The 10,398-nt window shown below is 31.6% G+C and overlaps 4 protein-coding genes across 7 annotated transcripts in view; 2 read left to right on the top strand and 2 right to left on the bottom strand.

Moving 5' to 3' along the window:
- Positions 1–3,547, top strand: part of LOC122526997 (tyrosine-protein kinase transmembrane receptor Ror-like) — an 8,774-nt gene extending 5,227 nt beyond the window's left edge. For 2 of the 3 annotated variants that reach the window (XM_043650746.1, XM_043650748.1), the window contains 7 exons: positions 535–623; positions 706–867; positions 1,749–1,911; positions 2,073–2,359; positions 2,440–2,613; positions 2,693–2,851; positions 3,181–3,547. In XM_043650746.1, coding sequence (XP_043506681.1) covers positions 535–623; positions 706–867; positions 1,749–1,911; positions 2,073–2,359; positions 2,440–2,613; positions 2,693–2,851; positions 3,181–3,483 — 1,337 coding nt within the window. In that variant the 3' untranslated portion in view covers positions 3,484–3,547. The remainder of the gene's footprint in view (positions 1–534; positions 624–705; positions 868–1,748; positions 1,912–2,072; positions 2,360–2,439; positions 2,614–2,692; positions 2,852–3,180) is intronic. The other variant, XM_043650747.1, reaches the window with a different exon arrangement.
- An 843-nt stretch (positions 3,548–4,390) lies between these two features.
- LOC122527001 (heat shock factor protein 2-like) lies at positions 4,391–6,052 on the top strand. The gene is made up of 3 exons (XM_043650752.1): positions 4,391–5,188; positions 5,565–5,664; positions 5,840–6,052. Exons 1-3 carry the CDS (start codon positions 4,742–4,744, stop codon positions 6,001–6,003), a joined length of 711 nt encoding a protein of 236 aa, XP_043506687.1. The 5' UTR covers positions 4,391–4,741; the 3' UTR covers positions 6,004–6,052.
- Positions 6,053–6,121: 69 nt separating this feature from the next.
- On the bottom strand, positions 6,122–7,766 carry LOC122526977 (GPN-loop GTPase 1). Of its 2 annotated transcripts, XM_043650713.1 has the most exons (5): positions 7,731–7,766; positions 7,390–7,641; positions 6,957–7,321; positions 6,648–6,877; positions 6,122–6,571 (listed from the first exon to the last, which is right to left on the bottom strand). In XM_043650713.1, the coding sequence occupies exons 2-5, from the start codon at positions 7,631–7,633 to the stop codon at positions 6,226–6,228; spliced, it is 1,185 nt and encodes a 394-aa protein (XP_043506648.1). In that variant the 5' UTR covers positions 7,634–7,641; positions 7,731–7,766; the 3' UTR covers positions 6,122–6,225. The 2 variants fall into 2 exon arrangements, with proteins under 2 accessions (XP_043506648.1, XP_043506647.1); XM_043650712.1 differs by lacking the exon at positions 7,731–7,766 and having other exon boundaries at positions 7,390–7,690.
- A 397-nt stretch (positions 7,767–8,163) lies between these two features.
- On the bottom strand, positions 8,164–9,480 carry LOC122526974 (replication protein A 32 kDa subunit-like). Its single transcript, XM_043650704.1, has 3 exons — positions 9,383–9,480; positions 9,006–9,301; positions 8,164–8,873 (listed from the first exon to the last, which is right to left on the bottom strand). The coding sequence occupies exons 2-3, from the start codon at positions 9,244–9,246 to the stop codon at positions 8,413–8,415; spliced, it is 702 nt and encodes a 233-aa protein (XP_043506639.1). The 5' UTR covers positions 9,247–9,301; positions 9,383–9,480; the 3' UTR covers positions 8,164–8,412.
- Between the last annotated feature and the right edge of the window lie 918 nt (positions 9,481–10,398).

The following is a 10,398-nucleotide window of genomic DNA, read 5'->3' as shown; positions in this document are numbered from 1 at the left end:
TCAATACAGAAATTGATTTGAGAAAAAAAAAAAAAAAAAAAAAAAACGAGAATTAAACGCACGGCCACTCGAGAAGCAAGCTCCTACAGCATACAAATGGCAAAAGAGATGTTAAAGTATAGCCGGTCTCTAAAAAAAGATCAAACGTCACCTTGACTTTCCTGGAATGAAATTATGTTTTCCTTTCTTCGTCTTCTCGCGAGAATAACGCGTCGGAATAAATCACTCCACTTTTCGACTCTGGACCAAATTTACATCGCTCGCGTTCCATCGTCGTGTAAAATCGAAAGAAACGCGCGAGACTTGGCCTTCTTTAACCTAAGGAGGAACCTGCGTTGCCTGTTTGAATTCCACTTCTTACGATTCGTTTCCCCCTCCCCCCCCCCCTTTTGAATTTATCTTTTTCACAAAGGTCACTTTTCACTCGTCGACCGAAAGTAGAAAAAAAAGTAACTTCATCAACGTTTCTGTGAATATTAAAACGAACGAAAATGTGTCTCACACAAATATGATTTTTAATTGCTTTTTTTCTAGTTCCCCTAACACCTCGACCTATACCTAATATAATACCCCCAAATGGTAATTCTACGAACAGCACGACTGCACTTCCAGAAGCTGAACAGGTAATTACTTCAAATTACTGTCGTCAATGTCATTCGTTAGTCATCAGATGTTTGTACGATCCTCTACAAACATAGTTTGTAGTATATTCATATTGTTCAACAGGTAGAACGGACGAGGCAAAGAGTACCTGAAATAATAGGAATCGCCATAGCTTTCGTCACGATATTAGCGATATTGTTGAGTATAGTTTACTGCGTGAGGAAACGGAGTTACAACGTCAAGTCACAAAGGAATTCGCTGGATGTACGTCAATCAAATAATAATATTGCAGGACCCTTTCAAAATTGTACTTGTTGCTTGAAAAACAGAATATTCTCGGTTAATTGAAAAGAGAAAATTCTTTCCTTCTTTTTTTTCATGCTTAATGCAAAATTAACATTATATCTTCGAGTACAATAGCAGTTTTGAGTGTGTTAATATATTTCCTGAAGAGTCATACGATAACTTCATATTTTCTTATTACTGGAAGGAAATGCAACGATGAATATTTTTATATTATTGAGAATATCGTTTCTGTCAAGTGTAAATACAATGTACTGTTCATTTATATGTTTCTTCCCTTCTTCTATTTTATTCATATATCTCCTTTCTCTCTTCATATTCGAAATATTTGAAATATTTGATTTCAGATGAAAGTCTAGCAATAATGTTTAAGAGAAAAAGATGTAAAATATTTTTAACCGATATAACTGATTATTCGATAGCGTTTTATTAAAGACAGTCTTATACAAGCTTATCTCAATGCGCAAATAAGTAAGCTACTGAAACTTAATGGTGGTTGAGTGAAACACTCTTTATGCTGATTATATTGAGTTCGCATTTCACGAACGGACAAGGAAGTTTATATTCTCCGTCATATTTCTTGCATTGCAATTTTATTTGTTATTTGCTGTTGATAAAATTCAAAGTCACGTCAAAATAATTCTGGACCTCAGAATAGATCTCATCTGAAATCTAATACGTCCCTTTGACTCTCGTATATATGTGTGTGTGTGTGCAGTATCATAATTAAATTCTTCTCAATAAAATTTACAAATGTTTTGTAAAAAAAGAAAAAAAAAAAAGAATGTTTGACTGGCAATCAAAAGATTATTATGAAAATAGCTTGCATATGTTCTCCTCAGGCAACACCGATCAATCTGAAAAAGGGATTGCTGCTAGCAAATAAGTACACACCTAATCCACAGTATTTTAGTTGCGCCTCGCCAGAAGTGGCAATTTTGCAACGCGAATCTCTTGTATTTTTAGAGGACATCGGCGAGGGTTGCTTCGGCAAAGTGTACAAAGGTTTTTATCATTTTTTACCATTTAAAACATACCGTAGTATATCAAAGCACATAAATAATAAACATAATAAACATAAATCGAGTTTTTATAGAGTTCTCGCGAATATCTAGCGCATAATTACCAAGACTTTATCCCCCCCCCCCCTTTTTTTTCTTTTACAGGAGAATTGTGTCTGGGTGACTCGTCGAAAGAGATCGTCGCGATAAAAGTCTTAAAAGAAACTGCGTCCCGCGAAGCGGAAGAAGACTTCATGCGCGAGGTCGACATCATGTCCACGTTTGGGCACAGAAATATCTTGTCGCTGAAGGGTGTCGTGCTTCGAGAGGGTAGCAGTAGCCCGTGGATGGTTTTCGAATACATGCCTTACGGGGATCTTGCCGAAGTTCTGCGCTCGAACTCTCCACAATTCGGTAGATCGGCGAAACCCGGCCTGCAGCCTCTGACCCAGGTAAATTTCCATTAATAAAACGCCACTTTTCTTCTTTTTCTCTCTATTTTTGCCAGGCCCTGCAGCTTTATCTGTTTCAGGAATCTCTACATTGGATAACAATCCAAATTGCGGCTGGCATGACTTACTTGTCCGGTCAAAGGTTCGTCCATCGTGATCTGGCGTGCAGAAACTGTCTAGTTGGTTCGGACCTCGTTGTCAAGATAGCAGATTTCGGAATGTCACGAGATGTGTATACTTGCGATTACTACAAGGTAATTAAGATTTTGTCTTTGAATGGCTCATCGGTCACTTCAAGTGATTCATTCAACAGAGTTTCCCTATTCTGTTTAGATAGGAGGCTCTAGACTTTTACCGGTTCGTTGGATGTCGCCGGAAAGCGTGATGTACGGACGTTTCACGCTGGAAAGCGATGTATGGAGCTTCGGTGTTGTTCTATGGGAGGTCTATTCTTTCGGCAAACAGCCATATTACGGACACAACAACGAGGAAGTGAGTAAAACGACCCTATCGAATTGACAGGTCAAATAATAACAATTTACAAAAGCTCTTTCAATTTACGTGTCTTATATATTTCCCAAGATACAAAAGCATGAAACATCTTTAGTGTCGGATCTTTCGTCCGTACTTACACGTACTCACATTACTTTGTACCTGCCGCGCCATTACGCTTTCTTACTACTTACTCTCACTGCTACACCACCAGTGAAAGTAATCTCATTCCTTCAAGCAACTTGACACGACATTCCCTTACATACTAATTTCCTTAGTATAATTAGTTACAATCTACCACGTTTTTTTTTTTTTTAATGTTCCGACAGGTAGTGAAGTTAATCTTCCAAGGAATAATGCTCATACCCCCGGAAGGATGCCCGCCGTTTGTTTGCCAGTTGATGAGAGATTGCTGGAAAACCGACCCTAAGGACAGAATCAAGTTCTCAGAGATATTAGAAAGGCTCGAGAAAGCTAAGAGTAAATCCGTTCAACAAGACACGTTGCCAAGACCACCCCAGGGACCAGTTACCATTCGTACACCAGACTTGTTGGATCCTGATGGTTATTTGTTGCCAGCGCCGACCAAACCGCACGAATATTTGCAAACGTTGCCGGCTTTGTCCGATTGACAGGTGATTCAACAAAAAGGAAAGCCAGCACTTCGACAGACGATAATTTATGAATTTGAGTTGTTGCTTCCAAAGCTTCTAGAGCCTCGTCGTATTATAATACTCTCGCCGTTGACGTCTTCCTTTCGATATTTCGTCGTTTCATAGCGTCCGGATTGAAAGACTGATGTGTTTGAGAACTACTATGATAGATGTATATATACATTTGATGAAAAAGAAACTGTTGAAAATTACCATCTAGCAGCGGTTGTTACAATTCTTCGTACTTTTTATATTTGCATACGTATACGTACTCTCTCGTGTGTAATTAAAACAAATACCAATGACGTCAGGGAAATTGTGAAGGTTTCGACGCTCGAACTTTCATTGTCCAGGAAATAGTATTAATACTTTGTAATGTTAAGGATATGTAACATAGTTTTAATAATTTATTATTCGCTTATAATTATTTACACGTTCGCGTATCTAATTTCTTCTTTAAACCACGTCGTATCTCTTCGATCTGTATAAAATGTTATAGTATCGTGTAAAAGGGCAGGAATAAGAGACAGTTTAAACCCATTATTTTAGCATAAGAATCATTGTATTAAATCATAACGTTTTTATTAAATTCTACGATATATATTTATTAAGTAAAATTTATCCCCTACTTTGTTTAACGTGCAAAACGATTTGGAAGCAAAACGTTTGCCGAATATTGGCAAAAGTTTGTTCATAACAATCGAAAAGAACTTCAATCATTACAATTTCAACTCTAGAACTACCAAAGTGGACAAAATGATCAATTTATAATTTTTTCGAGTAATTTTGCGGATTTGCAATGTTACATTTTTTTTAGAAATTCGAGTGGTTCTTTTAAAATATATGAATAAAAAGTTCATGTTCATTATCGTATATTATAATAAATCTCTTCCTATTCCTTGCATTCTAATTTCTTTGGCTCAATTTTTATACTTTTATAGTCCTCGATAGTTCTAACGTTAAAAATTGCAAGACGCAAGTATTTCGTACTTTGACGATATTTTAAGAGACTGAAGTTCCTTTATCTCCTACGTTCACTTCAATTTCAGCATCGAAAGGTTAAAATGCGAATTTCCAAAAGAAGAAATATTGTTGCTGTGATACGATAGTGTTTTGTTGGCAAAAGATAATCGATCGGAATTCGAGAAAGCAATGAGAGAGAGACAGATTTTGCAGTGTTTTTAGTTTCGTTCTACGTTCCACGGGACGACGATAAACGCCACTTTCGAATTCAGGCATGTACGACGATTGCATATTCCTTTCATTGCGATTCCCGCAGAAACTGTGGCGTATAGTGAACGAATGCAGGAGCGGTGCCATCCGTTGGAGCCTTAACGGCAACACGATCCTTCTCGACTACAAAAAATTTCAGGAACAGTATCTCGACGCGGGCAATTCCATCTTTAAAACGAAAAACATTACGAGCTTCATCAGGCAGCTGAATCTGTATGGTTTCCGGAAAGTGACATCGCATAACAGAGATCCGATTTGTAACTCGCAGAATCCAGACGTTCATGAATTTCTGCATGAGAATTTTCGTACCGGAAGGCCGGATCTCCTGTCGAGGGTGTACAGAAAAACTGCCGGGAAAAGACACTGTCAACGGCTTAATATAAAAAATGCCGCGGAGCAAAGCTTTTTCAGCAAGAACACCGATCACGTGTCACGTTTGCATATGTGTCGGGTAAATAACAATTGGGAATACTCTGTTTTTCGTGGCAAATTAAAAATTATTTTCTTTTTTTTTATATTTTTGTAGAATGAAACAAAAAAAAAAAAAGAAAAATATGTCGCCATCGACTAGCTCTCCCTATAAAATACAAATATGTACGTAAGAAGTACGATTTTTCATGCATTTTCTTTGCAAATAAAAATTTAAACTTTTAAAAGGAATCATGTAACTTATTTTCTTTCAATAAATTAACTTGAAAAGTCATTATTTTAAAGAAAGATATCCTTTAATCAATTACCCTGACATTTGTATTATATTCAGTAGATAAGTTACTCAGAAAATTACAATTGTAATTCTTGTAATTCACAACATTTTTAATTGTTTCCAGTTGGCGTTAACGAAAACGTTAGAACAAATATCGCGAGAATACCAACAAACGCAAAATCGTAAATTAAAAGACGAAAATACTTTAAATTCTCCTGAAAAAGGTAGTGTAATCTAAATCCTTATTAAGTAGTTAGTTAATTGTTGCGCGAGTTACTTTGGAAAATTCTTAAATTTAATAATATTATGTAGAGAAATATCACTAAAAGAAATATTTGTTAATCGATATAAAAAACAACATTCTATTAAAAATTAATCTTAAATGTAATAAAATTTCAGTATTTAATTTTGGTTCATATATACAACAAAACCGTGAAACCACGGTAGATTGGATTACAAAAAATTCGGTACCGATTTCTTCAAAAAAGGATAACTCAAATGACACACAGCTTACTTCCGGTGTTTATATTAAGTGGACAAATTTTTCTAAAAATATTAATTAAAATTCCTATGAAGAAGGAATTTATTTTAGCTATTATTTTAATATTCTAAGTTATCAAAATACTACTATAATATTAAAATTAGAATAGTAATTGCTATTTAAGAAATAAATTTATAAAATAACATTTTCTATTAAGTATGTAATATTATAAAATACAAAGTTCAAAATATAATGCATTTATAATTAAATTCATTTCTTAATAACAAAATTCATTCTCTTTAAATTATGTATTACTACTTGTCGTGGGTTGATTAAGCATACGCTTCTTTTGCTGCTGCATTTTGTGTCTGTTCAAGAAATTTTTAAAAGACTCTGCTTCCATTTTATCCTCTTCGTCTTCCTCTTCTCTTTTAAATGGATTTTCGCTACCTTCTTCGTCTTCACTCGATTCATTACAAGGGTGTTTCAAATATATGTCTGAAATTTCTCTTCCACTATTAACTGTTGTTATTAATGGTACATCTTCTCCTGCAACTTCCCGAGTTGCTTTCTCAAGTTGTTCTTTTTCTGCTCTTTGTCGTTGAGCGTCTCGTTTTACTTTCACTTTCCTCCACATTTTCTTATATTCCCTTTAACAGAAGAATTATTTTTTATTATTTATTATTTAAATAACATGAAATATTTATTACTATTCACTTCATTTACCTTTCATATTCTTCTTTCGCATCTTTAACAAGTTCAAGGAACTTAGTAATACCAGCCCCTGTTGCAGCAGAAACTCCACAACTACGTAAATTACTATAAAATTCATCAAGTGTAAGAGCCATGCTACGTGTTAAATTACTAATGTAACTTGTTTCTGAATCCAAAGCTTCCTGGAATGCCTCAAAATCCTGCATCCAGTCTACTGCATAACTATGTTCTACAATGTCGATCTTAAAACGATATAATTAGAATTATACTATTAGATTAATTGTCGGATAACACGATAGTATTATGCATTTTGACAATTACCTTATTCATAGTAACAATAAATGGTAATTTAGTTTTATAAAGTATAGAACATGCATAAAGCATGTTGGACATAAATGTTACAGGATTCACACTTCTTACAGTATCCAATATGTATACTATAATTGTTGGAAATTCAGATGCTAAAGCTTCTGTTATGATCGTACCACTTGCTGACCACGTGAAAACTTCAATTTGTCCAGGAGTATCCAAAATTACATATTCATGTTCTTTGCCTGCTTTGTCAATAAGTTCTATAATTTGATCAAATTTTGTGGAAAAAAGATTTAAGGCAGTAACAATACCACCATTTGGTCCTAAACTATATTGTTTCATTACTTGCTTGTAATTGACAGTATCTCTAATATCTAAAATTTATTAGGAACTTAATAAAACATTTACAACAAGACAATAATAATATAATATAATATATTACCTATATTAATAGGATAAGGTACTTCTGAACATGCAGGATCCAAATTTATGACATATGGTTTTCCTATGTTATACAATATTGAAACAAGTTTTTGTACAAATGTAGTTTTTCCAGATCCAGCCATTCCAAGAATAATGATACATGTTGGCTTCTTCTTCTCGCTAATATCAGTTTGAATAGATATATCAGGCTGCGCAGATATATTTTCTTTAGAAGGTTCAGAAGTATCCATAGATTCAGACATATTGAACACTGTAAACATTTTTAAGAATTTTTGTATATTCAATTATACTATATTAAATTAACTTAAATGTAATAATTTTAATAATTCATTCACTAACCTATATTACATATATTATTATATTGAATTATAATAATATTCTACAGTAATATTCTATTTACTTTAATAATCAAGTCTTTTCAATGTATGAAAAAAAGTTCACTTCTTCACCTTACTCACTCTATTAGTAATAGACGACTAACAAATATAAACCGAATGAAGTTTTTATATAGAATGATGACAGAGTACCAACTAATTTTTTTGCGCATGCCCAAATGTTAGCCTCATAGAAATAAAAAAAAACGATCTCTAGTGATTTTGTGCAGAATATTTTGGTAATATTATTACACTAGGATTTAACTCAACTTTTTATGCATCATACAGAAGATCACATAAAATACTTTTAACGAGATTTTAAATTTTTGTCTAATAAAAAAAAGAAAAAAAATTTTTAGACATTAATTCGTCGATATTGAATTAATTATTTAATCGAATTTTTGTAGAAAACAATATTTATTTACATTTATTATTAATTATACAAACTGAAATTTTAAAATTCTGCAAATTTTATAAAAACTAATTTCCTGACATTATAATTTTACATTTAGATATTATAAAAATCTATAATAATCATGTAGAATGTATTTATTTTTTTTTTTTCTTTTTTTAGTAAGTTTAAACTATTTTAATGCTATTTTCTTAAATTAAATTTGAACAAAAGAATTTTTTGTTTTCTTGTATAATTATGTTGTTTTGAAATGATCATCTGTAAAAGTAGTATAAATGTGTCCTTCACTTGTAAGGAAGTCGATTATATCATCAACTATTGGCAAAATATTCTTTGGAACACGATTCTTGAGAGTTTTTCTTTCTATTCCATTAACAGTGTCATTTTCCGCTTGAATAATCCTAAAGACTGTGATTTGATCCTTAGTTAACCCAAGGTTATCATCTGGCATAGGAACATCAGAATCTTTATATTGATCATTAGAGGTTTTTTGAATATGTAATGTTACAAAGGTCACTTCCAATAAATGACTAGTTAGTTCATTTAAAGTAGTGACCGGGCAAATCTTTAAAATTAATATATGTTTTGTTTCATTTTGTTCCCTTATGTGTCCAAATACTCGTACATAAGTATTTAAATTAATTACTGGCTCTGATATATTTCCTACTGCTAACCATTGGAAACATGTAATACAGCCTGTAACAATTAATATTAATCAATATTAATTCTACAATGCTTATCATAAGATTGATTAATACAAAAGATTGTATTAACAATAGCAACTTGTTTGTAAGATTTAATAAATCGCAAAATGTTCTTCTTTGATACCTGTTTCATCTTCAATTTCATATGTCACTTTTGTACTACTTTTTTCTATATGGTTTGTAATTCCTATGAAAGTAACAATGCTACCTTCCAAATTTTCAGATTGCATTAAGTGCTGAATCATAACAGGGATTATTTTGTTGATTCTCTTAGCACTCCTTTTATTTTCATCATTTGAATTCTGACTATCATTCAAAAATCCCCCTGATGTACTCACAACGCTATTATCGAGGTTATTCCACATTATGAGTAATTAATGAGAATGTAAATTATTACGAATAAATTCGTAGTAATGGGTGCTGTAAATATATTACAAAATATCGTTTAATAATTCAATACAAATAATAATATTTACTATTTGCTTTAATTATCAATCGTACGTTACGATGTGCGTATATACATAGACCTTAAACCGTGTATTCACAGATTGCACTTTAAGCATGTATCACACGCGAATACAAATCTTTTGTGTAATCTTGCCTGCGTTTCTGATGCAAAATATCTTTTCGTCTTATATATATAATTGATGGTATTATAGTGGTAATATAATGATATTATAATAGAATATAATATTATTAGTATGAAAAATAAATCAGAAATATACAATATAGGAACTCTTCCTACAATACTAACATCTCAGAAAAATACACCAGTGTGCAAAAATAACCTCAAGAGTACTACAATTTTAATTTTGTTACTAGAATCAATATTACTTTTTAAAATATAAAAATATAATTTTTTAATGCACACATCTTTATTATACTTTATTATAATAACTAATAATTTTACAATGCTCTTTGGTAACCAAGTGTCCCTGATTTAAATAGAAATAATTAAAGTTTAAATAAATATAATTAATTAGACAACATATTAGCTAGTGTTAACCAATTAAAATTGACTAAATACATAAAAAGAAACAATCTTTTTCATTTCATACAAATTTATCCAATTTATTAATTTCATACAGTTTAATTAATTAATTACTTAAATTACATGATTAACAAGTAATAAATTTATTCATGTACAATGTAAGAAGCAAAATACAAATAAAAAATTCTGATATTAAAAGGGGACAAAAGGTAACATTTTTTAAAATTAAGTTCAATTTTATAACACTTTTCATCTATAAGACGATTTATATATATATAATTTATATATAACCATCACATAAACTCAATGCTCAATATAAATATAACTTAAAAATTTATATGAAAATAACGAACAATTTCAATAAGCTTTGAGATAATAAAAAATTATACTTCAATTTTTACATAATTATAAATAAAATCAATAATGATCAATTAAAAAGTATTCCTCAATATTATTTGCATATCCAAAGGTAATAGAATTTGAATTTAACCCAATTTTATTAATCCAATGTGGCAATTTTATCAAA

This window comes from Frieseomelitta varia, unplaced genomic scaffold (assembly GCF_011392965.1).
Source record: "Frieseomelitta varia isolate USP_RPSP 00005682 unplaced genomic scaffold, Fvar_1.2 scaffold_206, whole genome shotgun sequence".
In the NCBI taxonomy this organism is placed as follows: Eukaryota; Metazoa; Arthropoda; class Insecta; order Hymenoptera; family Apidae; genus Frieseomelitta; species Frieseomelitta varia.
The sequence above is the reverse complement of the archived record's forward strand: the minus strand, read 5'-3'. Positions and strand labels throughout refer to the sequence as shown.

What these genes read in the sequence shown, in the direction of transcription:
- LOC122527001 (XM_043650752.1), top strand. Translation starts at nt 4,742, where the DNA reads ATGTACGACGATTGCATATTCCTTTCATTGCGATTCCCGCAGAAACTG. An exon ending in CACGTTTGCATATGTGTCGG is followed by an intron (nt 5,189 to 5,564) that starts GTAAATAACAAT and finishes AATTGTTTCCAG; the next exon opens with TTGGCGTTAACGAAAACGTT. An exon ending in TTTAAATTCTCCTGAAAAAG is followed by an intron (nt 5,665 to 5,839) that starts GTAGTGTAATCT and finishes ATAAAATTTCAG; the next exon opens with TATTTAATTTTGGTTCATAT.
- LOC122526977 (XM_043650712.1), bottom strand. Translation starts at nt 7,651, where the DNA reads ATGTTTACAGTGTTCAATATGTCTGAATCTATGGATACTTCTGAACCT. An exon ending in ACCTTATCCTATTAATATAG is followed by an intron (nt 7,322 to 7,389) that starts GTAATATATTAT and finishes AATAAATTTTAG; the next exon opens with ATATTAGAGATACTGTCAAT. An exon ending in GCGAAAGAAGAATATGAAAG is followed by an intron (nt 6,572 to 6,647) that starts GTAAATGAAGTG and finishes CTTCTGTTAAAG; the next exon opens with GGAATATAAGAAAATGTGGA.
- LOC122526974 (XM_043650704.1), bottom strand. Translation starts at nt 9,246, where the DNA reads ATGTGGAATAACCTCGATAATAGCGTTGTGAGTACATCAGGGGGATTT. An exon ending in TGAAATTGAAGATGAAACAG is followed by an intron (nt 8,874 to 9,005) that starts GTATCAAAGAAG and finishes TAATTGTTACAG; the next exon opens with GCTGTATTACATGTTTCCAA.